This window comes from Anopheles coluzzii, chromosome 3 (assembly GCF_943734685.1).
Source record: "Anopheles coluzzii chromosome 3, AcolN3, whole genome shotgun sequence".
Lineage (NCBI taxonomy): Eukaryota > Metazoa > Arthropoda > Insecta > Diptera > Culicidae > Anopheles > Anopheles coluzzii.
In genome coordinates this window covers 15270487-15298478 of record NC_064671.1, presented here as the reverse complement: position 1 = coordinate 15298478, position 27992 = coordinate 15270487, and the positions used below count along the sequence as shown (strand labels likewise).

The window sequence follows — 27992 nt, the reverse complement described above, 5'->3', positions numbered from 1 at the left end:
CACAACACCGCGCAGAAAGGGAAATTTGTTTACCCCTAAAAAGCTAAAGAAAACAAAACACTTACCCGCTGGTAGAAAGCGCATGGAAATGGAAGTTAATTTCCCCACCAGAGAAGAACACGATGGCGGAACGCTACTGCAGCTGGATTGCGCTGCTGTGTACTGTGCAAAACTTCCGTGGCAAATGCATTCACATGACATTGTCAACCGCGCACCATCGCAGCATGCACAGGAGGCAGAAAGGACCCGCGCTGCAGCTCAGATGTTTAGGGAAACCACTTAATCACTCGCGTGCCACAACGCACCAAAAACCGCACCAGAACGAATCTCGCCCCCAAAAGCACCCCCGCCGCGCGACCACTATATTTCCACTCAACAACACTTTGCAAACGCCACCGAAATACACTGCCTCATTACACAATAATCACTCCCGAATTTGGCTGATAAGAAAGAACTGCTGCTGCACCGTCGTCGTAGCCTCCCACATCTTTTCACCCACAGACTCGTCGTATTGCTTCGCCGCCTACTGCGCGCTGCTGCACAACACAGCCCTACCTACGAGACCGTCGTCGCCATTCGGCAGAAGATGGGAAGACGGCACGGAAGAAAATGCAGCTACTACACAGAACTACACAATTTCCACGTTTTTCCCTTTCCTTTCTTTTCGGGACTCCCGTATACTGTGGACTTTCGCCACACCAAACACAAAAAAAACGGCAAAACGGCGACCGCGAACCGCGAAAACTTGTGCGCCCACTCCGGGAGGGTTTGAGTTTTTCCTCTTGTTTTTACCGAAAGCTTCCAAAAAGGCGCTAACACCAGCGATGCACAGCGGGACGCCCAGGCGGGTCATGCGGGTGTGACGGAATCGTGGTTGGCTGCAGTGGACAAATTGCATTACGTTTTTTTTAACTCGAAAATTCAATTCAAAATGACCGTTATGCGCAAACATTAGAAAAAAGTAATTTGTTAACAAAATTATGCTAGCTTTATGTAAATTGGTTATTCAAGTTTGTTTGAAAGCGAATCACACCCGTTCGGTCAATAAATTCAAAATGACAGTTACAAACCATATAAACCATCCGTGGCTGTACGAAGCACCGAAAATTCACTCTTTGCACCCAGAATGCGACTTCCACAAAACCGAAAAGCAGACAAATTTCACGTTGCAGAATAATTCAAGAATAATTTTCCCTTCGTTTATTTGTGTATAGAATCAAATGTAACTGCATTTGTTGTTCAAATTTTCGTTATTAGCACAAGGGTTTTGTTGTGTTATTCCGTTATCTCTCTACGCGTTGTTCTCCTTCCTTACCTTGCTAAAGCCTTTTTTTCCTGGTTCATCATCTTCCACTTTTCCACGTCTCCACAGGTTTCCTATACGTATATGTTATGTATCTTTATGTATATATATAGAGCTTTTTTGTTGTTGTAACTGTACATACCCTAGATGTTCTATTGCTATGCTGTTGCTATCTTCTCTCTCTCTTGTTCCTGAATAATGCCCCCTGAAGAAGCTGGCCGATGCTAGTGGTAGTAGCACCGGTTGCTTTCTAAATACGTATAACTTGGCTGTCTCTGGATGTGCTTGCCCGTTCCTGCTTCCTGCTTCCTGCGCGCCATATGGATTTGTGGAAGAGTTTTGTGTCTATCGTATATCGCCCGGACCCGGAGTTGATCGTACTCACTTTTGCAGGGGCAGAATGGCTGATTGATTTTGCGCTTCGCCCGGTACACTTTGTGGTCCATTGATTGAGCTTTCCTCCTCCTACTCCTCCTCCTCCTCCTTGGCTTGCCTGTCGTGTCTTTCGTACGCACTATAAAACTTAGAGCATAACATCACAATCATTTCGTGCCGTACACAGAAGCCGTTAGTGTTTCTTCATGCACTTTTGTCCGTGCCGTGGATGGATGTAATTAAAAAAAGAAAAGATCTTCTAATCGAAGGAAAACCAGCTTTTTAAAAAGCCAAAAGAAAATCAAAATAAAAAAAACGGATAGCAAAACGGCATAGGAAAAATGAGATTGATCAATTACAACCCAAAAAAACGGACACGTGCGTTCATCTCGATGCGCGCGCGCCCCACGTTTGCTTGCGCAAGCCCGCCCCGATATGTGTCTCTTGCGTATGAGGTGCGTAAACGCACGGGGTAAAGCAAAAATAGGGAGGCGGGGAAACGATGGTAAAAGCGTATCTTCGTAAATCCACGCTAAAACAAAATCGTTTTCGGTTCGGCTTCACATTACTCTCATCATTGGCTGTTCTTCTTCTTCTTCGGCTGCTGTTTTGTTTGCATGGCTACTATATTCTCTAGGGCGGTATAAAAAGGAGGTACCTAATAGATTCTATTGCTTATTAAACCGGGCTTGTTTTTTCGCATAAAATAAATTAAACCTTACTTATTATTATAACATCGCACAACACACATCGCACCTTCGATGCTGCGGGATGTGTTTTGTGTGTGTGAGTGTGTGGGGTGGGGGGTGAGCATTTCGCAACTAAATCCACAATCAAATGGGTTTCCACTTTTTGATTTGCATGAGATGAGTGTGTGTTTTCGATCTCTTTTTTTCGTGGGGTTTTTTTTGTTTTAAAGTGAATAATTTCATTCTAGCCTTTTTTGTTTGCACTTAATACAAATTAAAAATGATTTTCACATGCATTCGCAATTAAACACTATGTTTGTTTTGCTGCTTACATTATCATCATCACACACAAGCGCGCGCATTCCTATTTCATACTCTCTCTCTCTCTCACTCTCTCTCATTCTCTCGCTCGCGCCTTTCACACATTCTTCTAAGTGGTCTTCACGGCTTAGCACCCTAAAATCGAGGCAGATATAGATACACACAATGAGAGTAAACCTAGACCAATTCGGCTACACTAATCCTATAGTAGCTCCTTTTAGGGATTCGCTTGCTCTCTTTCTCTCTCGATCTCTTTCTCTTTTCTCGCTTTCTTATGCGTAATCTTCTAAACATTATCTTAAATTTAAGTGATTTTCACTCCTGTTCACTATACACACATACAGTTGTCTACGACGTGACGACGTGACGACGATGACTTTTTCCACCGATTCCATCTTCGCCTCCTCTTTCGAACTTCCGAGAACTGTACACACCACACTTTACCACGCTTTCGAGCGCGACTGTTCCGATCCGTACAATATATGTATATGCAAAATGGTACACACGTTTTACAGTAACAGTTGCCAAACGTTCCGCTCGATTCGCACTATTTACAATTCTCTCTTTCCCCCACCTTGCGGATGGATGGGTGACCGAAGGGACGAAGGAAACGATGGATCTCGTTCCTATCTCACCAATTCGATGAGTACTGGGGTTTTTTGTTTTGAGGAGCACAAACAAACAACAACGGGGCGCGCTGGTGCAAGGTGTTTAAGTTAATTATTTGCCGCTGGCGGTGGCCTTCGATCGTACTCCGAACGTCGATAGTCGAGATAGTCCGCGGGTGGTACCACTACACCGGGGGCGGCCACCACACCACCACCGGCCCCGGTGGGCATTACCACCGCGACCGGTGGTGCCGTGCCGGACGGGCGCGAAGAGGGAGGATAGCCACCGCCGCCGCCGCCACTGCCCATCGGATAGCGGTAGGAGCTGTCGCTGCCGGGCGGATAGTAGCCCCCGGACGGGGACATACCGTAACCGTGGCCACCGGAATAACCGCCGGAACCGGGTGGAGGGTATCTAGTAAAACAGTGAAAACAATTTTATTATTAAAATGAGTTAAACACAATTAGAATTCAAAATTCAGGGATAGAACGACCCTTTAAGGCTTAAATTAAAATGAGCGATTCGAGTGAAAGTTCATGTGGAATGTGATTTTATAATTTTAGTGTGAATAGTTAAGAAAAGCGTTATCTTATCTATTGATTTGTTCTTTAGAGCGCACCCACGACTCCGATCCCCCTCCGACTATTATTAGTCCGACTCCGACCTTGGCAAAATCTGAGGCACTAGTTCCGCCCAGAGTCGGAGACATCCAGAATCGTCTGGAGTCGTCCAGAGTCGTTCATAGTAGTCCGGAGTCACCCGGAGTCGTTTGGAGACGGAGTCATCCGGAGACTTCCTGAGTCGCCCGGAGTCGTTCGGAGTAGTCCAGAGTCCTCCGAAGTTATTCGGAGTCGGCAGAAGTCGACTGGAGTCGTTTGGAGTCGTTTGGAGTTGTTCTGAGTCGTCTGGGGTCACCCGGAATCGTTTGGAGTCGAAGTCGTCCGGAGTTATCCGGAGTCGTCCGGAGGCGTTCGGAGTCGTCCGGAGTCGTTTGGAGTCGTCCGGAGTCGTCCGAAGTCGTCCGGAGTGGTTCGGAGTCGTTAGAAGTGGCCCAGACTCGTTTGGAGTCGTTTGGAGTTGTTCTGAGTCATCTGGAGTCGCCCGGAATCGTTTCGAATCGTTTGGTGTCGTTTGGAGTCGACCGGAATTTGTGTCGGTCGGAGTCAACAGAAACCGTCCGGTGCAATGTGCTTGTGATCAGGCATTTCATTTCGTTGTGTTTTGTCGACTTCAGACTTCAGACTTCAGACTTCAGATGACTCCGACTCTGAACGATTCCGGGTGATTCCGAACGACTCTGGACGACTTCGAACGACTCTGGACGACTTCGAACGACTCCGAACGACTCCGGATGACTCGTACTCCGAACGACTCCGAACGACTGCGAACGACTCCGAATGATTCCGGATGACTCCGGATGACTCCGGGAGATTCTGGACGATTCCGAACGACTCCGGATATTGCTGCCGGACCTAACTTCCGGAGTCGGTTCCGAAATTATCAGAGTCGTATCGAAGTCGACTCCGGATCTTCGCCAACTTAACGCAACGAATGCAGTCGCGAGACTCAAAGTCTCTATATATTATTAATGACAATTATGATCAATACAATAAAAAAATGAATTAAAAAAATTAAGAAATGTCACCTTCACTCTCACTCAATCACTAAAATTTGACATTTGGAATTGTTTTTGGAAATTTCATACTAATTACAGCGGAACGCCTCATCGGGACTCGACCTCGCCCGGAGGATACTCGAATATCACGAATAATGGTCCCGAGTATGTTGTTTATTACAAATTATTAAAGTATTTTCGAAATTTGTATTCTGTTTTGATAAAACCTGATCAGTTTTTCATCAACTTTGTGTTTGAAAATATTTGAAATGTGGCATGAATTTTAGTCTTTTTTGTTATGACATATTCGTCTGATAACGATTTTTTGAAACATCCTCCTCAGCACGCAACGTTCACACCTTGGTATTGAACTGTCATTTCTCAACAAAACGGATAGGACAGCCGGATAAAAGCTACCCGGATAAACGGAGTCCCACTGTGAGTACTAAAAAACTAAAAAAGAAAAAAAAGGTTTCTTACCTTCGCTTGTCCTTGTAAGCCCGGTCACCCCGGTCACGGTCGCGATCCCTGTCACGGTCCCGATCACGGTCCCGCTCCCGATCCCGATCCCGATCCCGGTCCCGATCGCGCTCACGATCCCGATCGCGATGGTAGCCGCCGGAGGAGGAGGAGTGTCTGCTGCTGCCGTAACCGTCGTACCGGTCCCGTTTATGATCCGGCCCGAAACTACACCGTAAAGCGGGTGACAAAACAAAATAAGTATTTCGAATCTTGCTTTCTTCCTCCCCTCTCGTTGCTGCTACATACCGATGATCACGCCAGGCACCACCATCGGAAGGGTACGGGGCTGGGCTCCGTTCGTCCGGATAGGCGCCGCGCATGCTTTGCGGCGTAGCCGGTGCACTGCCCCTGGACGACGGTGGTACGTTTCGCATGCGGTCCCGCTCCGACCCGTACTCGTCCCACTTCTTGTCCCGATCCCGATGACTGCTGCTGCGCAAACCGAATAGAAAGAGAGTACATTAACACACAGTACATTGTACATTGCTTCCGGGTTTTAAATGGATTTCCTTCGTCCACCACCTACCGACTATCGCCGTGCAGCCGTTTGTACTCTTTGCTATTTTCGTCGTACTCTCCCTCCTCGAGCCGCCGCTTGGAATGCATCGTGGATGAGCTATCGTCCTTCGGGCCACCGGCACTAACAGCATCCGACCCATGATGGCTATTGTCACCACCGACCGCCGACTGCTGCTGCTGCTGGTAGCGTTCCCGCTGCTGCAGCGCCGAATCACTCATAATCGGCCCGCCAATACCGCCACCCGGATGGTGCGAATGGTGATGATGGTGCCGCTTCTTCTCCTTTCGATCGCGCCGCGACCCACCACCCTTGCCCTCGTCCGCACTGTCGCCCGGCGGCGCACCAGCCTCACCGTGCCCGTTGTCCTTCTTCGTGCCAGCTTTCCTGCCCTTCCCACCACTGCTGCCGTCTCCCTTAACGGGCGTTGAGTTTGTGGTGCCACCACCACCACCGCCCGCTTCCCCACCGGACGCGGCCGACCCCTCGGAGCGCTTGAGCGCGTGCTTGTACAGCTTGAACAGCTTGCGCGCATCGAACTCGGTAAACTTCGACACAAAGTACCACAGGTTGCTGCGCCACTCCTTCGCCTTCTCCGGATCGCGGTACTCGGCCAGGCACAGGTTGATCTGGTCGCCGATGCTCAGCAGGCAGGCGCGCGTCTGCCGCAGCTGCTCCTCCTGCGACAGCGACTCGTCCGGGTTGTCCAGCGTCTTCAGCGCCTTCTTCACCGGGCGCATCTTTTCCTTGCACTCGTTGAACACGGTCGGATCGAGATCGCCCAGTATGTTCAGGGCGCACGGTTCATTGTTCGCGGTGAAATGCATCGGCCCGGTGTTTTTGTTCTTCTTGTCCTTCTTTGCATCCTTCTGCCGGTCCTTTTTGGATTTCTTTTTGTCCTTCTTGTCCGGGGCGGGCGCGGTATGATTGGAGGACCCCACCGTCGCATGCTCATCCGCCGCCCGCGACCCGTTCGAATGCTCGTCGTGATGGTTGTGATGATGGTGATGATGGTGATGATGATGATGGTCCGATTCTGACAGTTTTTTAATTTTGCTACCAGTCTTTTTCTCTTCAGTCGAACCGACCACCGCGCCGCCAGCCGCTCCTCCACCCGGAGCAACCGCTCCACCACCACCGAGCGCGGCCGCTCCAGCGCCACTCGCCCCATTGCCACCGGCCACCACACTGCCGCCCATCGTGACATCCTCCCCGGCGGCGACGGCCGCTATCGTGGCCGAAATGGAGCAGCTGAACGACGCATCACCGCCATCGCGCAACGGGCTGCTCACCACGGGGACCGGCGCCATGCCCGCCCCGCCCAGCGCCGACTTCATCTCCTTCGGCTTGCGCTGCTTGCGCGGCTTCGACGGACCGCGCTTCAGCTCGAGCGTCTTGCGCAGCACCTTCAGCAGATACTCGGCGCGCGACTGCAGATGCTTGCCCTGCGGTTTCCGGCTCGCGTCGTTCGACAGTATCTTGTCCGCCAGCCCGAGCGACGGGTCCATCTTCATCGCTTCCCACGACCCAATGCCGAACTGGTAGATGCCGCGCAGCAGCCGCGAATCGTCCTCCCCGCCCCAGTCCACGTCGAAGTTGGGCGGCCGGGTCTTGATGTTCAGCGTCCAGCGGGCCCGCTCGGCCGCATCGCTCGGTATCACCTCGTCCAGCGGCTGCAGCTCCTCCACGCACTGCATCATCGTCTTCACGTTGAACGAGGCGCCCCCGATCTTGCTCGAGTACGCCGCCCGGGCACACTTCTTCTTCGCGTCGGCCCCAGCGGCAGCAGCCGCGCTGCCGCCGCCACCGTGATGCTTCCCGCCCGCTTCCGCCTCCGCGTCTTTCGCTATCTCGCGCATCGTCTGCAGGCAGCGGTCGTGCAGCAGCTGCGCCACGCGCCGCAGATCGGACAGCGGCTTCTCCTGCAGCTCCGCGTCGCACGCGATCGCCTCCAGCCGCTTCAGCGGGGCGGGGAACTTTTTGTAGCTCTTGATCAGCCGCCGCAGCTCGGCGTCAGAGAAGCCGTTAATTTTCTCCTTGTTCGAGGGCCGGCCGCGCGATCGCTTCGCCTTGCCATCCTCGGCCCCGCTCGCACCGTCCGAATCCAGCGCCTCATCGCTGTCCTCGTCGGCCGCTCCCTTTCGCTTCTTGCCACCCCCCTTCCCACCGCCCTTCCGACCATCCGGCTCGCCGCCGTGCTGGCTGTTGCCGCCCGGCTTCACCGCGGGCCGGCGCGGCGGCAGATACAGATCCTTTATCTCCCGGTCGCGCTCCTCCGCCTCCACCAGCTCGCGGTACGACTTTGGAATGATTTCGTCCCAGTCCTTGGTGTCCTGGTCCTGGTCGGCGGCGCCCCCGCCAGGCGCTCCGCCGATCGGTTTCGCCCCCGACACGACCTTGTCCTCGTCAAAATCGAACGTCGTGACGTTGAACGCCGACAGCAGCTCGTCGCCCGGCATGCCGGGCGCCTCGTCGCGCGTCTCCGCCCGCCGCAGTATCTCGTCGATGTCGCACACCAGCTCCTCGTCCCCGTCCTCCTCCTCCTTGAACAGCTCCTCCGCGCCGAACTTGAGGATCGCCGACAGCTCGTCCTTGTTGAACGGGTTGGACGTGTTGCTGCCCCCGTTCTTGTCCAGCACGGTGCGCCCGGTCGTGTCCATCCGCTGGATGACGAGGTGATCGAGCACCATCTTCTGCTTCGCACGCTCCACGATGTTCTCCTCCACCGAGTGGGCCGTCACGAGCCGGTAAATGTTCACCTGGTTCTTCTGCCCGATCCGGTGGGCGCGGGCCTGCGCCTGCAGATCGTTCTGCGGGTTCCAGTCCGAGTCGAAGATGATGACCGTGTCGGCCGTCGCCAGGTTGATGCCCAGCCCGCCCGCACGCGTCGACAGCAGGAAGCAAAAGTCGGTCGAGCCTTCCGCGTTGAAGTGGTCGAGCGCCTGCTTGCGCAGCTCCCCCTTGATGCTGCCGTCCAGCCGCTGGAAGGAGAAGTGGCGCTTCTGCAGGTACTCCGCCAGTATGTCCAGCATGCGCACCATCTGCGAGAAGATCAGCACCCGGTGGCCCGTTTCCTTCAGCCGGCAGAGCAGCTTGTCCAGCAGCACCAGCTTGCCCGAACCCTTCAGCAGCTGCTGCACCACGTCCTGCTGGCTGTTGCGCTGCGTCTCGAACTCGATCGGGCGCGTCAGCGCCGCATGGTTGCAGCACTTCTTCAGCTCGATCACGATGTTCAGAAACGTGCCGACCGAACCCTTCATGCCCTTGCGCAGCGCGTCAAAGTTTTTCGACAGGATCCACTTGTAGTACTGCCGCTGGATCGACGTCATCTCCACGCGCAGTATCTGCTCGACCTTCGCCGGCAGGCTCTTCTCCACGTCCTTCTTCACCCGGCGCAGTATGTACGGTTCCAGCTCCTTGTGCAGCTTGGTGTAGCTCTTGTCGTTCGTCGTGTTGCCGTAGTTGCGCTCGAAGTCGTCCCACGACTCGAACCGTTCCGGCATGATGAAGTGCAGCAGCGCCCACAGCTCCTTGAGCGAGTTTTGCAGCGGCGTGCCGGTGATCAGCAGCCGGTGATTCGTGTCGAACTCCTTCAGCGCCTTGTACAGCAGCGAATCGTCGTTCTTCAGCCGGTGCGCCTCGTCCACCAGCAGCGAGGCCCACCCGATCGAGCCGAGGAACGTTTTGTCCTTCAGCAGTATCTCGTACGTGGTGAGAATCGCGTTGAACTTGAGCTTCTTCGTGCTTTCGTAGCACCACTCGTACTGGCGGATGATCTCGCGCGATTGCACATCGCCCAGGTACGTGACCACGTTCAGCTCCGGCGCCCAGATGCCGAACTCGCGCTGCCAGGCCGGCATCGTGCTGAGCGGCACCACGCACAGGAACGGCCCGTACAGCTGCTGCGACTTGAACAGGTAGTAGAGGAAGCAGATCGTCTGGATCGTCTTGCCGAGCCCCATCTCGTCCGCCAGGATGACCGAGTTGTCCTTGCACCACGTCAGGATGAGCCAGTTCAGCCCGTCCATCTGGTAGTCGCGCAGCTTCAGACCGCGCTCCTCGCCGAGATACTCGGGCTGCTGCTTCAGGTGCTTAAAGTTCGGCCGGTACCGTATCGCCTTGCAGTGCTTCGAGGGCGTCCGGCGCGACTCCTCCCGCTCGTGAAACTCCACGATCTTCTGCTGCCACTTGCGCCGGATCAACCCTGCGTCCTCCCAGGTCGAGTCCGAGTACGGCAGCGACTCCCACTTGCACAGATACTCCAGCCCGCTGTCGCCCTCCTCCGCCTTGTTCGCCTGCGCGATGATGCGCTCCACGTGGTAGTAGCTTTTCAGCAGATCCTGCTGCAGCTCCTGCTGGCACTCGTAGTAGTCGATGTCCTCCGGGCCGGCCTGATACTTGCGCCAGTACTCCAGCTGCTGCTCGCGCTTGATGTAGTTCTCCAGCTTCTTCATGCCCTTCACCTTCTGCTCGCGCAGCGTCTCCTCCGACTCCCAGGTGCAGTGCAGGTACGACCAGCCCGTCCACTTGATCAGAAACTGTTCCTCCTCCTCCTCCTGCTCGCGGCCTACCCCCTCGCCACCGAGCACGTTCGGGTCGCCGTTCTCCTCGATCGCGTACACCGTCGTCACGGCACCGGTCGCACCCCGTCGGCCCTTCCGCCGCCCAATAATGCGCTCGATCGTTTCCGCCTTCTCCTCCTCGGCGGCCAGGGCCGCCGCAGCCTCCTCCGCTTCCTGGTCCACCTCGAGCAGGTCGTCGCTGTCCGTCGGCTCGTCGCCGCTCTCCTCCTTGTAGCTGACGGTGTTGTTCTTCCGGCGCGTCGCGGCTGAGGATCGCTTCCGATCGTCGTCACTGTTGCTGCCGTCGTCCGAGCTGTACGCATTCGATTTCTTCTTCTTCGAGGCCGCTGCCGCGGCTGCCTTCGATTTGGCATTGGATGTGGTGGAACGTTTTTTCGCTGCCGCTGCTGCTGCCGCCGCTGCGCCGGAAGGTTTCCGCCGGTGGCGCTGCTCCCGCGAATCGTCCGAATCTCCATCGCTGCCATCACTTTCGGACGTTTCCGACTTCCATCGATTGTTGGAGCTGCGTGGGGTGAGTGGGGTGTGATGAAGGGAAAGAAAGAGACAAAAAAACAACAACAACATTTTAACCAATTAGCAAACCGAAGGCGAGGCGAAAGTTCGAGGTTACGGATCAAACGCTGCGGCAGACGATGCTGGGGCGTAAGATAAATTTAGATTTACGCATAACAGAGCGCATTGGCGATTCTGCGCATCAAACTGCCCGCGCGTTACGCACCGAAAAATGCAAGAAACTATATGCTTTTTTTCTATTTCACTCGACCTTACATTAATGCGTCTTAGAATTTGCGTCGAGATGAAACATTAAATTTACATTATGATAAATTGCCTTACCTTTTCTTCTTCTTCGCTTTCGATGTGGGCTGGGCGGCGGGTCGTTTCCGGGCTGCGGCCACCGCTTTCTTTCGCGCACTTTTACGCCTCAGCTTGTTGGCCGCGTAATCCTCGTCCTGCGTATTCGGTCCGCGTGGAGGAAAAAAAACAAATTAACCCTAACAAAACACACACAGTAGGCGACATTTGCTACTCACATCGTAGCTGCTTTTCGACGACTGTTGCGCTTCCTCCTCATCCTCATCCTCGTCTTCCTCCTCCTCGTCGTCATCGTCCTCATCCGGGGGCGGCGGAACGGACGGCACCGTTACCCCCGCAGCAAGGCGTTGTTCGGCCTTTGGTGTTGCTGTTCTCGTCCCATTCTCTTCCTCCTCCTCATCCTCGTCCTCATCGTCCTCCTCCTCATCATCATCATCCTCCTCCTCGTCATCGTCGTCATCGCTTTGCTGTCGGCTGGTATTGCTCGGTTTACTTGCACTGTTATCCGAATCGCTGTGGTGATTGACGCCGGATGCATTGTGCCCATCCGGTCCGTTTGTGTGTGCGGGGTCCTCTCCCCCACTCTCCTCCGAATCGCTGCCCGAGTGTGACGAGCTTCGACCCGCAGGCCTACTGTGACTGTTTTGCGCCGATGGGTGCGTATGCGTATGATGGTTAGCGCCAGCGCCTACCCGCTCATTGCCGCCGCCCATCGATGCGTCCTCATCGGAGTCGTTCCGATCGTCGTCGTCCTCCTCCTCCTCTTCCTCATCCTCCCCCTGCTCATCGTGTCGGTTGAGGCTGGATTTGCTGTCGGAAAGTCCATTCTCTGTCCGCGAGTTGCGCAAATCGCTTCCGCTCGAACCGGTGGACGTGTTGTGGGTAGTGGTGGAGGTCGTGCCGCTGGTGTTCCGGCTCAACCCATTGTTGTTGTTGGACGCGTCGTGCTCGTTGTCGCTCGAGCTCGAGCTGGACGAGCCGGAGCCGGATTCGCTCTCGGAGTCGGAGGATGAGCCGCTTTTACTGCCACCGCTGCTGGATTCATTTTCCGAATCACTTTTATCCTCTTTTGTCTGCAAAACATGGGAAAGCAGAGCCGTATAGTATCGCGTTAAATGTTTGTTAGGGATAAAACTGTCTTTTTAGAGGTAAAATCACACAATTAATCCTAAAAAAAGTGTGTACAAACGTGTTCTTAAGTCAATCCGTGTTGCGAAATTGCTGAGCTGATGGCTTTAATAACAATAACATTGAAAAAAAAACATTATCTTTACTCCCAATGTATATTTCGTTTCGTTTTCAGTTTCACTATTGAACCGGCAGCGCTACAAAGCTTTTAAAAATGAGAAATTCTGTTACATTTGAAGGGACCATGGCAGGATGTAACATTGCAACCGTGTTAGTACTTTCCACCGCACATTTAATTAGCAAGCATTTATCACACTACATTCATACAGCATTGCACCACCTCACGATCACTTGAAAAAGCCCAAAAAATGATCAATTTGGCTAGAAAAATCACTTCCAAATCGAGAAATTCAACGCTTGAAGCAAAAATCCTCTTTAAAATCCAGTAAATGCAGTGCTTCTCTTTGAAAATGACCCGATTGAACCGAACAGCGTTAGTTGCACTGCAAAAATCGCCCAAAATCGCCAAAAAAGCTTGTTTTTCGCCAATTTCTTCCACTTTAAAAGCACCAATCCGTCTCACTGCACACATTTTACGACGCAATAACGTGAAAACTAGCATTAAAACACCGAAAAATGGTTAAAACATGGCAGCATTGCAGCAAAAAACTCCACAATCACAGACAAACCCGGTGCGGACGTCCGGGATGGTTCCCGGCAGGCCCGATTCGCGAATCTTCCACACCGCCCTGAAGTGCCGCTTTGTTCACTACACGCCCGGGGGGAGGACAAAGAACACCGATTACGTAATCACGAAAGGTACTGAAAACGGCATTTTACGGGCCACAGCCACCGGGATGTCGCCATACGACCGGGAACCACCGCCGGGCGATGCTTTTCCGCCGGCAAAAATCACCAAAATCGGCCCCAAAAACCGTCTCCCGTCGCTAGGGTCGCGTGATCTAGAACGTTCCACGTGGCGTGTGCCACGGTGACGGGCACACGGAAGGGCACAAATCGCACCCGGGACAGAAAACCTGCCCAGGGACCGGTTCCGGACGCTTGGAAACGGCTTTCGCGTGCAGTTTTACCCTACACGCTTGGGATTTGGGCTTAAATTGCGAAAAAGGGTCCCCTTTCGATTTGGACAAAACGGGGCTCCGCGGACGCGCCGAAACTGGGGCAACCGAATGGACAACGTTCCGGGGTGGAACAGTGGCCAGTTTCGGCGGACGAGCTGCCGGAATGTTCCACCATCTAGGCCAGTGTGAGCCCCAATCCACAGGCTGGAAGCACAAACGCTGCGCCGCTGTCTGCCGGGTGCTGCCGCTGCCACGGCCCGTACGCCACACTCAGCACACCACCGGCCCCCGCACGGGCAGGCAGACACGAGACGCTCGAAACAAAACGGAAAGGACAAAGTATTGCATTAAAACCATCGCACCACAAAACGCCCCACAAAACCGTGCTACACCTTACCTGGCTCATTACGCTTTTTAGCAGTGTTTTCTTCGGCGGTGTAGGGGAAAAATGCTTCTACCATATGGAAATGTTGCTGAGAATGTGCGCGACACCGTGACGAATCGAATGCGACCGTTTCCGGGCCGGAAAGGGTACGTTTGGCCCCTCAAATTGGCGCCACACGCTCGGGCACTGTAGCGAAAATTTTCCACTCAACACTTGGCTGTCGACGCCATTTTCTTTCGCCGTGTGCCCCGGGGTGAAGAAGGTGCTCCAAGGCTGTGTGTGACACTCGCAACGCACGCACACACATACACACACTCTCTGCACACACAAAAAACGGCACGGTTTCCGCAGGAGATACACAGGATAGCGCGAACGTGAGACGAAATCACCGAAAACTAACGCACTGCTGGCACATCGGTGGTTCGCTGCTATTGTTGTTTACCAACGGGAACAAGAGGGGAAGCGCTTGCAAGCCAGTCCAGTCGATCGAATTTTGCACCAGCACCAGTTTTGCTGCAGCTTACTTCGGCGCCATCTTAGAAATTGGTGTTGGTTCCATTCTTTTTTGCTCTCTCCCTCTCACTCTCTCTTTCTCTCTCTTTTTTTCGTGCGGCGCTGACAGTTTGGCTTTCGTTAAATACGCCGAAGCGCGCCACTGAACGATCGTTGGTGAGGGCAGTTGTTTGGCAACACTGGACGGTGGGTGGAAAATTGAAAATTTAAATGAAATGTTGGAAAAACAAATTAATTTTAATATCTCAAAATTTTCAAATAAAACTCCAAGCATTAAAAGTGATTAAAAAGCGAAAAATACAGTCTTTTTCAAAAAATCTAAATCAAAACATCAATTCACCTCGCATACTGGCAGCACTGCTGTCAGAAAACGGTCCAAAATTACCACAGTTGATACGACAGTTGCTTTGTTTAGAACAGTTCGGTTCGGTTGAATTTGGCGGCATTGCGTATGTGTGTGGTGTACCGGCAGCAAACAAAAATCGTTTTTGAGAGCGGTTGAGGGAAAAAAAACAGTGAAAAACACATCAAAACATGGAGAAAATGAAGGCAACCGCCGATAAGAAGCTGGTGGTGATGATATCCAAACTGGACCTGGACCTGGAGATGGTGAAAATGGCTCTGGAGGAGAGCAATCTGTGCAAAAGTGCGATCCAGCTGAGCCGTACACGAAAGTACACGTTCATTCCCTGCAATGGCGTCTGCGGGCGTGAAGCCGGTTGTTTCTTTAATTTACCTTCCTTTTGTTTTTACCACTATTTTAGCTCCAAAGCACCTAAAAAAACCTTCGGAAACATCACCGTGATGAGTGTAGCGGTTGACGAAAATGTGTCTGGAAGTAACAAATTGACGGAACACACAGTCACGGCGGAAATAGTGGAGCTGTTGAAGTCGGTACGGCGCCAGAAGCGACAGGAACAGCAGCACACAATTGTGATGAAATTTAAGGGCAATCGGCAGTTTTTTAGCTCCGTCAGCTGTAGCAAATGCACAGTTGAGAGTGTGTATTAACATTTTCTTTTTGTGTTAATGGAAACAAATATTAACTGCTCGTTTTTATTGCCCTTTCCAGAGGAGTGTAGCGCCATTCCGACCTTCCTGTCCCTGGTACAGCACCATCAGCAGCTGCAGAATGTACCACCGCCGGCGGAAAACGATCCAAACAACAGCGTAACCATAGGCCACACGTCCAAGAAGCGCCTGGTCAACCGGGAGTTGCGCGTGCTGTTGCAACGGCTCGACCTAAACAAACAATTCCTGGCGGTACCGGGAGCTACTGCTGACCCACCTTCACCACCCGTACTGAAAAAGGTCCAGAAGCAGCCCGGTCTCATCACACCGGAACAGGTGGAAAGGGCACGCCAGCTGTCCATGGTACAGCTGATCCGCGACTTCCAAGGCGACAGTGTGGACGAGTTTCTGCGCTTCTGCACCGAACGTATGGCCGGCGCCGATGGCGATGTGTGCGACTCCATCCCGCTGCTCACGATCGAGCAAGCCGACACGGATCTGTGGCACGAGCTGCGCATCGGTCGCATTACCGCGTCCCGCATGCACGAAGCATCCCGCTGCACCATGCTGAATGGTTCGCTGAAGAACAAAGTTATGGGCGTTTCGTCCGGCTTTTCCATGGCCATGAAGCGGGGCACCGATCTCGAGGGGCACGTGCTGGCCGAACTGCGCAAACAGTATCCGGGGTTGCGCGATACGGGCCTGATACTGGACCCGGCCTGCCCGTGGATGGGCGCCTCACCCGACGGTATCTGCGATGAGTTTGTGCTCGAGATCAAGTGCCCGTACACCGAGCGAACGCACGAGTGCTACGTGGATGTGGCGAAGCTGTCACCGAAGTACTTCGCGCAGATACAGCTGCAGATGCACGTTACGCATCGGCCGAAGGCGCTGCTGGCGGTGGCAGCGCTGGATTTTGAAACGACGAGGCGTATTACGCAGATTTGGATCGATTACGACCGGGCGTACGTGGAGGAGGTGATGGAGCAGGCGTACGAGTTTTGGTGCAAGGCTATCTTTAAGGCGCTGCTTAAAAAGCGAAGCAGCAAAAAGTGAGCACTCCGAACGAAGCATAGAATTTGTTGAATGGGGGGTTTGTTTCTAATTTAAATTTAATATGTATTATTATGTGCTTTAAAGGCACGTTGGTAGGCTTTATGTTACGATGAACTATCGCTGTGTTAAGCAGCTGAATTGAATTAGCGAATATTTAATGAATTAATAAACACAGACTCAAGCGTAATTGAAATTATTTTCGATGAAATTAAGTTATAAATATTTAGCATCAGTTCTACAGGACAAGGTCGCCAACATAAAGGACCATTTAGTGAAAGTGTCGGTGATTTGTTTTAAAAAGTTTTTTCAATACTATCCCGTGGTTCAGTCGTCAACTCGAACGACTCAATAACGTGAGCTTCATGGGTTAAAGCCCAGAATGGATCGTCCCCCTCGTAGCAAGAACTGATAACTATCCGGTTGTGTGTGGCATTGAATAAAGTCTCGAGGTCTTTTATAGGCCGTCATGTTCGCATAGGTCGTTTACGCCAAATAAAAGAAGAATAGTGACACAGCGACATTACTCTCAACTCCGAAAAGCACGCTGAACCAAAAGACCACCAAAGCCAATCCAAATGAGGCAAACATTGACGAACCTTTGACCTTTAACCGAACCCGACCAGCCCTGTAACTGATCATTATAACCCACACCGATCCTAGAACCGATCACAAACCCATATCTGTCATGGATACCGGTCCAGGAATTAGCCATAATCACATACCGGACCTGGAACTGGTTCTAAACCCATACCGGGACTGGAATTGATGCTGAATCCATATTCCTGACTCATGCCTGTCCTGGAACTGACCTTGAGCTCATTATCATTATTATTATTATTATTATTATTATTATTATTATTATTATTATTATTATTATTATTATTATTACTACTTATTTACTCCAACGGGCACAGAGGCTTAGTTGAGGATTAGGACAGGAGATTACCGTCCTTGACTTGACTCATACCGAACTTGGAACTGATATTGAACCCCTAGCGGTATTGGAAATGATACTGAACCCATAACGGTCATGGAATAGATCACGAGCTTATACCAGACCTGGAACCGATCTGATCTCATAACTGTCTTGGAACTGATGAGGAACCTATACCGGACCTGGCATAGATCACGAACCTAAAACGATCCTGAAAGTGTGCTTGAACCCATAATGGTCTTGGAACTGATCTGAGCCCATTCCGGCTCTGGAGCAGACCTGTCGGACTTGGGACCGATTGCGTACTTATAACGGATCTGGAACGGATGCTCACCTATACCAGTTGTTTAACCGATCATGAACCGATATTGGTCCTGGAAGTGGTCTGAACCAATACTGGCAATTCAACGAGCCTAGAACCAATCCTGGAACCGATCACAAACTAATATTTGTTAATTCTTAATCCATACCATGGAAGAGATGCTTAATCCATATTGGTCCTGGAGCTGATAGCGAGCCTATCTCGATAACGAGCCTATTCTCGAATCGACCTAAAACTCATACCGAACCCATGACTATCCTTGACCTGATCACAAATTCATAACGGCCCTGGAACTGATCGAGAACTCATATCGATTCTGGAACTGGTCTTGAACCCATGCGGGTAATGAAACTAATACTGAATTCATATCGGACCTGTAATTGATAACAAACTCATACCCGTCCTGGTACTGACGCTGAACCCATAACTGTCCTGGAACTGTTCAGGAGCCTGTTCCGGACATGGAATTGGTCACGAAACCTAAAACGATCCTGGAACTGTACTTGAACTCATATTGGTCTTGGAAATGATTTGAGCTCATTCCGGTTCTGTCGGACCTGGAACCGATTACGTGCTTATACCGGACCTGGAACGAATCATGAGTCCATACCAGTTTTAGCATCGAAATTGACCCTGGAACTGGTTTGAACACATACTGGCCTTTAAAATGACCCAGAACCTACACTGATCCTGGTACTGATAGTGAACTAATACCGGTACTGGAACCGTTCACGTACCCATACCGAACCTGCGATTGATAACGAACCCATACTGATCCTGTAAGTGATCCTTAACCCATACCGTCCCTCAAACAGCTCCCGGTAGTATTCCGGTCTAGGAATTGCAGCAGGACCTGTTTAGGTTTCGGTAGCTTGAAAGAGGTTCGAAAAATAACATTATTATTGAAGAATTTTATTACAACTAAAAATCTTTAGGTTTTTCATATATTTTCTCAAATTTTCCCCTCAACGAAAGGAACCATAATTTAACACGAACATTTCTACTCCTATTAAAGTTAGTTAAGTTTTATTTTACCGAACTAGTATGTCACTCTTACAATCAAACAAATATCATCAATTCACCCACTGACCGCCCGCTCGAGCAGCGCCGCCAACGATATCGGCGTCCAGCTAACGCCCCCATCCGGACTAACGATGCACACGGACCGATCGATGTAGCAGAACAGCTTGCCCACGCGGTACACCTGCTTGCCCAGCTCTCTCCTGCCCGGCATCGGCGCGAAGATGATCCCCCTTTCGGCACACTTCTGCGACACCAGCTCCTTAAACTCGAGCGTTGGCTGCGTGTCTAGCTGCTGCATGTCCATCATCGTCACGGTCGGTGGTTTCGGGGGCGGCGGTATCGATTCCATCACCGGCGGCGAAGAGCTCGGTCCACCCGCACCCGATCCACCCAGCCCGATGGAGCGTTGCATCAGCTCGAGCGCTTTGCGGAAACATTCCTTTATGTTCGGATGGCGCACCACGTCGTCCGTGAACTGAGCCTTCCAGCCCTGGTACCAGCGGGACACCTGGTCGAAGTTGGGCGACTGGTTCAGCCAAATCACGAGCGTTTGGAGCCACTTCGGGAAGAAGTACTTATCGAGCACGGTGGCCATCTGGAGGGGTGAAACAAGCTCGTGCCACTCCCACACCTGGTTGAAGATTTCCAGATCCTGCTGCAGCGGATTGACGATCAGCTCGGTTAGCCGCAGCTCCAGCTTGGGGATAATGTTTTTCGCCAGGAACACCTGCAGATCTTCCTCCGCGAAGACACCCTTCCAGGGGGTAAGCATTGCGCGGGCGGAACGATCCTCCGGATGCCAGCCCTTCAGGGCGCGGGCCAGCTTCTCCCGGATGGCCGGATAGATGTTGCCTTCCATTTTCGGCCCGAGCAGTTCGGTCCACGGGTGTATCCAGCAGTGTATCGGGACGGTGTCGGTGAGCGGGTCCCACTCGATCACCGCCGCCGTAAGCTTTACCAGCACGATCTGCTCGAGCACGTTGTCCAGTATCCAGGCGGGCAGCAGCGGTGCCCACGCATCGAGCAGCGCTATCATTGGCTGGTGTGCGCGCGGGTTCCATTCACTGGCAGCGGACCGGATGCTGGGCACGACGCCGCTCCACACGACGGCCGAGTAGGGATCGAGCAGACTGTTGACGGTGTCGGTGCGCGAGGAGCCGAGGATCGATTTCCAGCGCTTGAAAATGTCCAGATGACGCGTCGGTTCGCTGAACGGTTTCCATTCCCGCAAGCGGCTCGCTAGCAGGGGGGCCACGACACCCGCGGCCAGGTCGGACAGACCAAACTCCTTACACTCCGCCGGATAGTCCGCGTACAGGCGCACAAAGATGCGCTCACACTCTTCCAGCTCGATCGAGCCGCCGGCCGGTTCGACCAGCGCGCGGACCAGCTCGAGCGCTCCGTCCAGCGTGTGCAGGTAGTCCTTCTCCAGCTCGCTGATGCGGATGAGGTTTTGCTTTTCGTGCAGCAACTGTTCCTCGCGATCTTTCGCCTCACACTTTTGCTTGTCGATCGTGATTATGTCCTGTTCGCAGTACTCCACCATCAAGTTAAGGTTGTGCAGCAGCTCGGGCAGAGCGAAGTGGATCGTTTCCTTGGCCGGCGGTGGTTTACCGCCCGCCTGCCCGCCCAACTCGTACAGCTCCTCGTCGGCCACCTTCGCCTGCCCCAGGGCATGGTATCCGCTGAGCACACGCTTTTCCGGCCCCGTCATATCGATTACCGTCACCTGCGCCAGCTTGGACGAGCTCTTGTCGAACGGTGCGTACGTGGCTGTCTTTTTGCCCTTCTCGATCACATCCTCGACGGATTTGAAGAAGTAGCGCGATTTGCTCTGCTTACCACCCTCCTTACGCCACTGGCGCGTTTCCTCCTCCTTGCCACCGGCAGCCGGCAGCGCCTTTGTGTCGTCCTGCTTTTGCTTCTGTTTCGCGTCCGCCACCACGGTCTTTTTCTCCGGCCCGTACGCCCCGATCGCACCGCGGCCCTTGCGCAGGTGCGCCTCGATCGGTGCGGAAATGCCCTGCAGATCCTTGCCCAACCCCTTGCCCGGCTGGTAGCCCATCTGTAGCAGCAGCTTCGCCCCGATGCCACGCGTATGCTGCTCCCAGTTGCCCACGTGCTTGCCTCCCTGTGCTTTCGGTGGTGCGCCACTGCCAAGCGTACGAAAGCCGGCCATCGAGCGCATATCCTGCGGCGGGGGGCGTCTTTCGTCTTCCGATTCCGAGGACGTTGCACTGCTGTTCGCTGCGACCGCTTTCGAACCAAAGCGGGGCCGTGCATCATTCGCCTCGTCGCCTTCGTCGTCATCATCTTCGTCGGACGGTTTCCGGTCCTTTTCCGGTTTTTTGCCCGACTGCTGGATGCCGCCCGCAATGAACCCGATCGGGGCGGAGTAGTCTTTCGGTTGCTTGCCCCCCATCCGTCCACGGCGCCGGCCACCGCTGCCCTCGTCGCCCTCGTTTTCCGAATCATCGTCCGCCCAGACGCCGTAGATCTGCTGGTTCTTGGTCGGCCGGCGGCGTCCCCGGTTCGGGTTGAACTCGTTCGCCAGATCGTAGTCGGTGATTTCGAACCGCTCGTACTCTTCGTCGTCCATGGTGAGGTTTTGCAGGCGAAGTATCGAACGAATAATGAAGCGGTTGTGTAAAGCGAGTGGAGGTGAAAATTTGGCAAATTCACTGTTTTCGCGGATGCTCTGGTTTGCGTTTGTTTACGTTTGTTTTTCGGAGAGTAGGGAGAGTTTGACTGAAAACGTCAAGGTTTGTACAGCAAGGCAGAGAAGCGGTGCGTCGACTGTCATAAGGGAGTCTTCTACTCGGGGTTTAAAAATGAAGAAAAGATAAATAAAAAGGTTATACAATTGGAATATATAACTTTTTGCTCATTTTTTTAAAGTTAAAGACATTGTTTATGCATAAGTTTTTGTTCAATGCAAATTTTCATCAAATAAAAGCAGCGTACATACGATTCCCTTTCTTCTATGCGCGTTGTGTGCCGGCTATCTCTAGCAGAGTGACCAGAAATGACGTTTTATTTGAATTCCCAACGATTTTTGAAGCGCCTACTGATTCATAGATGAGCAAAACCTAAAACTACCGATTTTTCATTTTTCGTACCGAAAATTACAGATTTCTTTCAAAATAAGGAAGCTGCTTAAGCGCTATTTGAAAGACCAGCCTGGAACTTTGATGCTGTTAATCTACTGCAAAAGGCGAATTCAAGCAGCGATCTTTAGCGTGCCAACATTAGCTGCTTAAGCAAATTTGGCTATTTGGGAAAGGGCATATAAAAAAACTTCGTTTAAGTAATGGTCGATGGTGTTGATGCCTGCCCAAATAACCAAATCGTCCTTAACCCACTGTAAAACCACATCAAACCCACCCCAAGTGCCACAAATCCACTAAACGACCACTAAACGGCTTCTAAACGACTCAAGTTCTCTACCTAAACGGAATATAGAAATACTTCGTTTAGCAGACGGCAAACGACTCATGCATTCTAAAAATAGCGAAAAAGCTGGTGGCGCTCTCTGTTGGTGGGATAGCCCAACCAGTTGAGCTTCATCGCTTGGAGGAGAGCTTTCTCATTTCCTCTGTACTGTTGTATGGTTTCGCATTGAAGTTATGCATCGCTAGAACTAGAACGGCGATACGATTGTTTAAATACTAAACTCCAATGGAAACCACCAGCACTGAAGCAAGTGAGATTTGAGTAATGGTCGTTGGTGTTGATACCCACGTATCTGACCACACGACTATCCACATAGATTTTTGCTCAGAAAGTTAGAAGGCTATATAGGTCATGATAAGATGAAACTTGCCGAAACACATTGCAAGAAAAGGATAGCAATATAATAATCAGTTTTAATACGCCATCTATTGATCAAACCAATGAAGCTGTGGAGCTTTCATTTTTTTCAATGGATATTCAATTTTCCAGTCGTTTAAGCTTAATCTGTGGCGCTTGGGAACTCATCCAAATAATTGCAATTTCTATCAAAATAGCTAAATAGCACAATTTCAATCGAATTGAAAATCAATTGACAGCGCGTCCGATAAAATCGCATCTGATAGAGTACTGCCACGACCCTCAGCGGCAGTGTGGATCCCCGAGAAAAGTAACTCGCCACCGCTCAGAACAAAATGTCCATCTCAATCTTTCGTTGGCTTAGAATCCTCAGTACAATTATAAGATCGGCATTTTAGAAAGGCCTACATTCGTGTGACCGTTATGATTAGGTAGCAAATTAGAACCCCTCCTCCCCCTTCCAACTTAACACTTCATTTTAACTGAGTTTCAAATTTCACAACCAACCGAAAACTACCGATAAAATTTTTGGTACTCCTACTTGAAAACCGTCAAAATTATCTGGCCACACTGACCTCTAGTAACCTTGACCGGCCCGGTGCCACCATCGGCTGTCACAATCGGTACAGCACGTGTGTTTGTTTGTTTTCCACTCCGCTCGTGCTTTTCCGGGCTCTTTTCTTTGGTTTCACTGCATCCTAAAGGTATAACTGCAATTGATCTAAATAGTTTGAATGTTACAAAAAGTGTTAAAAGTGTAATTAGTGTAATTTCTTATCGGAAGCATCTCCGCTGCGTGCGATTTGTTTACATCGTTGCCATGCCTCGTGCGGTTCATCGTGTGTGTGTGGTTGTTTCAGAAACGGTCCAATGTGCATCGGCCAGTTTGGCCCCCGCTCGTAATCCTTAGCAACGTATTAATCAAGTAAAAAAACCGCAAAAATCTCAACCCCATCGTCCCCACCAGTTTGGCTGCACTTCGTGCTGCTACCACATGTGTGTATGAAGCGTACCTTGCGCCACACGCACCGCTTTCTGTCTCTGTATGCGTAATGTACATACACACTCACACAACCGGAAAAAAGGATTCCCCCTGCTGCCGAAACACGCAATTTCGAAGCTAAAAAAAAACAACAATCACAGTGTGTTTGCGATCCCTCTCAACGAGGACGAGCGACCCTTGTGTATATACACATACACCTCCGTGAGTGTGCGTGTGTAGTGGTGCGCGCAGAGTGTCCTGGACCTTTTTTTGGTTTGTTCCTCTGTTTGTGTTTCGCGTTGCGTTCGTCGTTCGAACGCGCGCGCTGGCGAACGGAATCCGCTTTCATCGGTCGCGACCACCGTCGGCCGGAATCAATCGCAGCGCAGTCGAAGTTGAAGGTTGACGTGCTTTGTGCCAAAGTCCCTCGGGTTGTTGCTGACTGCTGCCGCTGCTGCTTTTGGTACTGTGCGCGGTTCAGCTCCTTGCAGTGTTTCTTCGGTGCGGTTTGTTGTGGATCACTCAGCAACACGAATAAGACAGGATTTTTGGGGATTTTTAATCCGCCCGCCGGTATGCCAGTGGAAGTACGGCATTAAGTGTGCGACTTTCGAGAAAGGGGTCGCCGGTTTGTTGTGACTCTGTGCTGGAAAGGAAACAGGAAATATTAAGCCCTCCCCTGCGGCCGACCAGCAGACCTCGGGCGCGCTAATTAGTGTTTTATTTGTTTTAATTTCTAATTTCTCTTTATTTGCCTTTTGAAAAATAGTGTGAACTAATGCTGTCTGGTGCAAAGTGTTTCAATCAGTTTTATTTCTTCTACACACAACATAACATAAAAAGTAATTAAAAGTGTGGTGAAAAGTCCTGCCTGGAACAAACAACAGCCCGGGTGTAGTGTTCGTGACGGAAGTGTTGGTGCATCAAACATCAAACAAAACAGTTCCAGTTGCAGTAGGCCGATTCCTTTTGGGTGCTTGGTTACGAGTTTGGTGAAAGTCAACAAGGAAAGGACGACAACACGGCACCAAAAACGCAAAGCAAGCCTTGCCTGGCACAGCGACACATCAGCGCGTTTGTCACCATCGGCCTGCAAGGAGGATTGTGTGTGATTCCTGTTAGTCTACCGAAAAAAAGCTGAGCTTGTGTGTTCCTTGCCCCGGAGTAAGGAAAGAAGCCGCGCGGAAGGAACCCCATCTCAGCCAACTCAACCACACAACGGATCAGACGCTGCGGCGACCACGCGGAACAGAAGAAACGCATACAGAGATACATTTTTAAAAATGGTGCAGGTAAATGAAGAGTGTGCAGAGAAGAAAAAAATCAATCGGGTCTTGGGCTAGGTTCAGGATGCGTGGTCTTCTACTGTGCTTATTTAGCCCTCCCTTTTGCTTCAGCGTTGTGCGTCATCAGATTTTATGCTCGTGCGTGCGTGCATCCCGTTCCCCTCCTCCGGTAAAAGCGTATTTCCGGAGGGTGAATATAGGTAGGCAGAGGCAGGCCGAGAGAACACGCAGAACATTGCTCTACGCGTGGTACGAAGTGGTTCACTTGGAGAGCTATGATTCTCGAGGGTCGATGAACGAGTATAGGAGGTAATGGAAGCATCCGTACAAAACTTTTTTTTTCTCCACCCCGTGCCGTCCCATTCTACGCAGTCAAAATAATAGAAAAATGCACACATACACAGTCACAACTCTGTTGTTGGTGTTGTTGTTGTTGTTGGTGTCCTTTCCCTTCGCAATCGTTCTATCGCGGGACGGTCGCCAACGGTTGCCGAATCCTGTATTCGATGGGGGATTTTTTTGTTCTTCATTTTACTCTTAATGGTTGTATCTGAATGTGTGTTTGCTCATGTATTTCTCTGTCGCTGTGTGTGTGCGTGGACGAGAGTTAATATTGAAAGGATAAAATCGTCACAAAAACAGCGGCGTATAATGGGCTAGGATTTGTGGTGCATCATCCCTCTTTTTTTTACTTCCAACTCTACGGCTTTTTGGTCCGTTTTTCTGTTTTGGTTTGGCGAACGATATATTTTTGAAATTATTCTCCTGCAAGTCTCGGCGGCTGGAACGGCTGGTTTGCATTTTGGATAATTGCTCTCAAGTGCTGATGGATGGAGCAAAACAATGGAGGAACAAATAGAGGAAGGATGATGATGATATGCGGGGAGAAAAATCGAACCTCCCCTTTTGGGGATATTGTCCGGTTGCTGGGGAATTGGTTGATTTGTGGTGTTGAGCGTTAAGATTTACTCATTTGTACACCATTTCAGCCGGTTCCCCTGGGGGGGTCTTGAACAGGGACTCGGTAGTAGGCGGTAGATGTTGCTTCTGATGTTGAATCTGAGCTCATTAATGAATCACTAATCATCACTTCGGTTCTTTTTTTAAACTGCACGACAGGATGAATGATTGATAGCGATTAAAATATGCTTAGAATGAAAGAATCGTTTAATTGTGTTTATAATTATTTAATTAGAAATTTAATATCAACAAAATGCAACAGTTTTGTGTTTGATTTCTGCTTGTGCTGTTTAATGTTTGATTGAAATTGTAGGTTATGAGTTGCCATTTTATTTATGAATATAGGAATAAATGTTGCCTTTCGTGCAGAATACGATTTCAAACGATTGAACTGTTTTAAACAGTATACTGGTCGCATAAAATCCAATAGGGGTTAAAAAAAAGACCGATTACAAGCATTTGTCAGTGTTAGTAGCTTTATCGAACCACCAAAAAGAAGATATTTTGAATGTCACGCAGTTTTTTGTTAATAGGGGAACCTGGGGCAAAATAGTGACCTGCATTAATAGCAAATTCACACGTTTGTAATGACTTCTAATGATTGAAAAGCATAAAATACAACGTTTAAAGCCCACCATGAACGTTTCATAACCAAAAATTCCAAAATAATTGAATAAAGAAGCAAATAAAATGATTGCTCAAAACGATATAATGTTCACCGTCTCGAAAATAAGCTTTCGTAAGAATTTAACAATAAAAGAATGTGTATGATGCATATGATATTTATCTGTAGTTTACGTGAAAAAAAGTAACAATTTTAATTTAATGTAAAATTTTTAAAATTAAAGTTTGTAAAATGTTTCACTTGGGGCAAAATGGTCGTTCCACCTTGGGGCAAAATGGTCGGGTATGTTTTGAGAGGAGCGACATGATGAGGCTGTGGTATAAGGTCGTTACAATACCACCACCACTTAAATTTCTACTCTCACAATTATACCGCGATGCAAGAGCTTAAACCAAAGCCTGAAGTTCAATGTTCTGGTCCATTTTGCCCCTTTGTTTTGATGTGTTTTGACAATTTCGTGTAAGGCCATTTTGTCCCATAGCACATTTTCACGACTTTTGACGTTGATTTTTAAAAATTCATTTTAAACATATAAATGTATTATTAATGCCTAAACTTATGATTGTTTTTCATGAGTATGATGTTGAAGTATCGATTTCCGTCAAAATAACAATGTAAAGTGGTTTAGCCATTGTCCACATGTCCATTTTGCTCCGCTTTCCCCTACTATTCTGCTTCATTATACATTTCATCCTGTCTTAGAAAGCCCATGATGCCAATGATGTGCATTTCAGAGCAATCTTCGATAACCGATAATAAACCAATGCGAACGAAGGGCTCTGTATTTGATGTTTTTTTAAGTGACGCTCTCCGAGAGTCCCCGTGTCCCAAATTCATGCCCAAACCCAAAGCAGTAGTGTCGATTTTAATATTTAAAAAAAATTGAAAATATGTGTTTAATGAATCTTTGTGAGAGAATTTGCTCATCAAAAGATATACATATCTTCAGAGGATTTCGATTTGCTACTAATGTGGATCAAAAATGTTCTAAGGGTTTTTCCCGTTTTTTTTCTAAATACCTACTAAATACTTTTTTAATCCACCTTAGCACTGTTATAGTTAAAGTGCGACATACATTGTATTGCCACAGTGACGCTTTCTTGTCCTAATTGAGATGGTTTAACTACTTTCGTAACGATCTCTTTGATTTAAACTTGTTTGTTACTTTTATAAGATTCGCCTGTTTTTTCTCATTAAGATTGCGTTTTTGTTGGCCATTTTTTTTCTACTTACTCCTTATTATTGTAATTCAATTTTTAGATTATTAGTGAAGCCTTAACGACAGCCTTTTGAGCTTATAAATGTACTTAAATCATCTGTGAGGTTACCTAATAAAAGTATGTTTTAAATCATGTGTAATCAATCACATCAATGCATCAACTGCAATGCAATTAATTCTTCTCCAAAATATGTGAAAAACAATGGAGAAATCGCACGAATGCAGATCTGTACACCATTCAAAACTGTGTAGTAGAAAATGGAGTAGACAATTAGCACCAAAGCGTTAAAACTTCCCATTGCTTGTCGT

The 27992-nt window shown here is 50.1% G+C and overlaps 5 protein-coding genes across 10 annotated transcripts in view; 2 read left to right on the top strand and 3 right to left on the bottom strand.

The window, feature by feature from the left end:
- Positions 1–802, bottom strand: part of LOC120960219 (inositol-pentakisphosphate 2-kinase) — a 111971-nt gene extending 111169 nt beyond the window's left edge. For both annotated transcript variants that reach the window (XM_040384269.2, XM_040384271.2), the window contains exon 1: positions 66–802. The gene's annotated coding sequence lies outside the window, so the exon portion shown is untranslated. The remainder of the gene's footprint in view (positions 1–65) is intronic.
- Positions 803–1177: 375 nt separating this feature from the next.
- LOC120954831 (chromodomain-helicase-DNA-binding protein 1) lies at positions 1178–14508 on the bottom strand. Of its 2 annotated transcripts, none has more exons than XM_040375068.2 (7): positions 13955–14508; positions 11566–12420; positions 11369–11484; positions 5961–11036; positions 5681–5866; positions 5393–5599; positions 1178–3711 (listed from the first exon to the last, which is right to left on the bottom strand). In XM_040375068.2, the coding sequence occupies exons 1-7, from the start codon at positions 13961–13963 to the stop codon at positions 3405–3407; spliced, it is 6756 nt and encodes a 2251-aa protein (XP_040231002.2). In that variant the 5' UTR covers positions 13964–14508; the 3' UTR covers positions 1178–3404. The 2 variants fall into 2 exon arrangements, with proteins under 2 accessions (XP_040231002.2, XP_040231003.2); XM_040375069.2 differs by having other exon boundaries at positions 5681–5863.
- Positions 14509–14828: 320 nt separating this feature from the next.
- On the top strand, positions 14829–16981 carry LOC120959382 (uncharacterized). The gene is made up of 3 exons (XM_040382694.2): positions 14829–15129; positions 15220–15455; positions 15528–16981. Exons 1-3 carry the CDS (start codon positions 14990–14992, stop codon positions 16520–16522), a joined length of 1371 nt encoding a protein of 456 aa, XP_040238628.2. The 5' UTR covers positions 14829–14989; the 3' UTR covers positions 16523–16981.
- Positions 16982–18775: 1794 nt separating this feature from the next.
- LOC120958546 (septin-interacting protein 1) lies at positions 18776–21560 on the bottom strand. Its single transcript, XM_040381425.2, has one exon. It carries the CDS (start codon positions 21398–21400, stop codon positions 18857–18859), a length of 2544 nt encoding a protein of 847 aa, XP_040237359.2. The 5' UTR covers positions 21401–21560; the 3' UTR covers positions 18776–18856.
- A 1525-nt stretch (positions 21561–23085) lies between these two features.
- LOC120957104 (neuroguidin) overlaps positions 23086–27992 on the top strand; it is a 41492-nt gene continuing 36585 nt past the window's right edge. Inside the window, exons 1-2 of one of the 4 annotated variants that reach the window (XM_040379110.2) lie at positions 23102–23315; positions 24363–24885. In XM_040379110.2, coding sequence (XP_040235044.2) covers positions 24877–24885 — 9 coding nt within the window. In that variant the 5' untranslated portion in view covers positions 23102–23315; positions 24363–24876. Of the gene's footprint in view, positions 23316–23871; positions 24095–24362; positions 24886–27992 lie in introns of those variants that run through there. The other 3 variants (XM_040379113.2, XM_040379111.2, XM_049609885.1) reach the window with 3 other exon arrangements.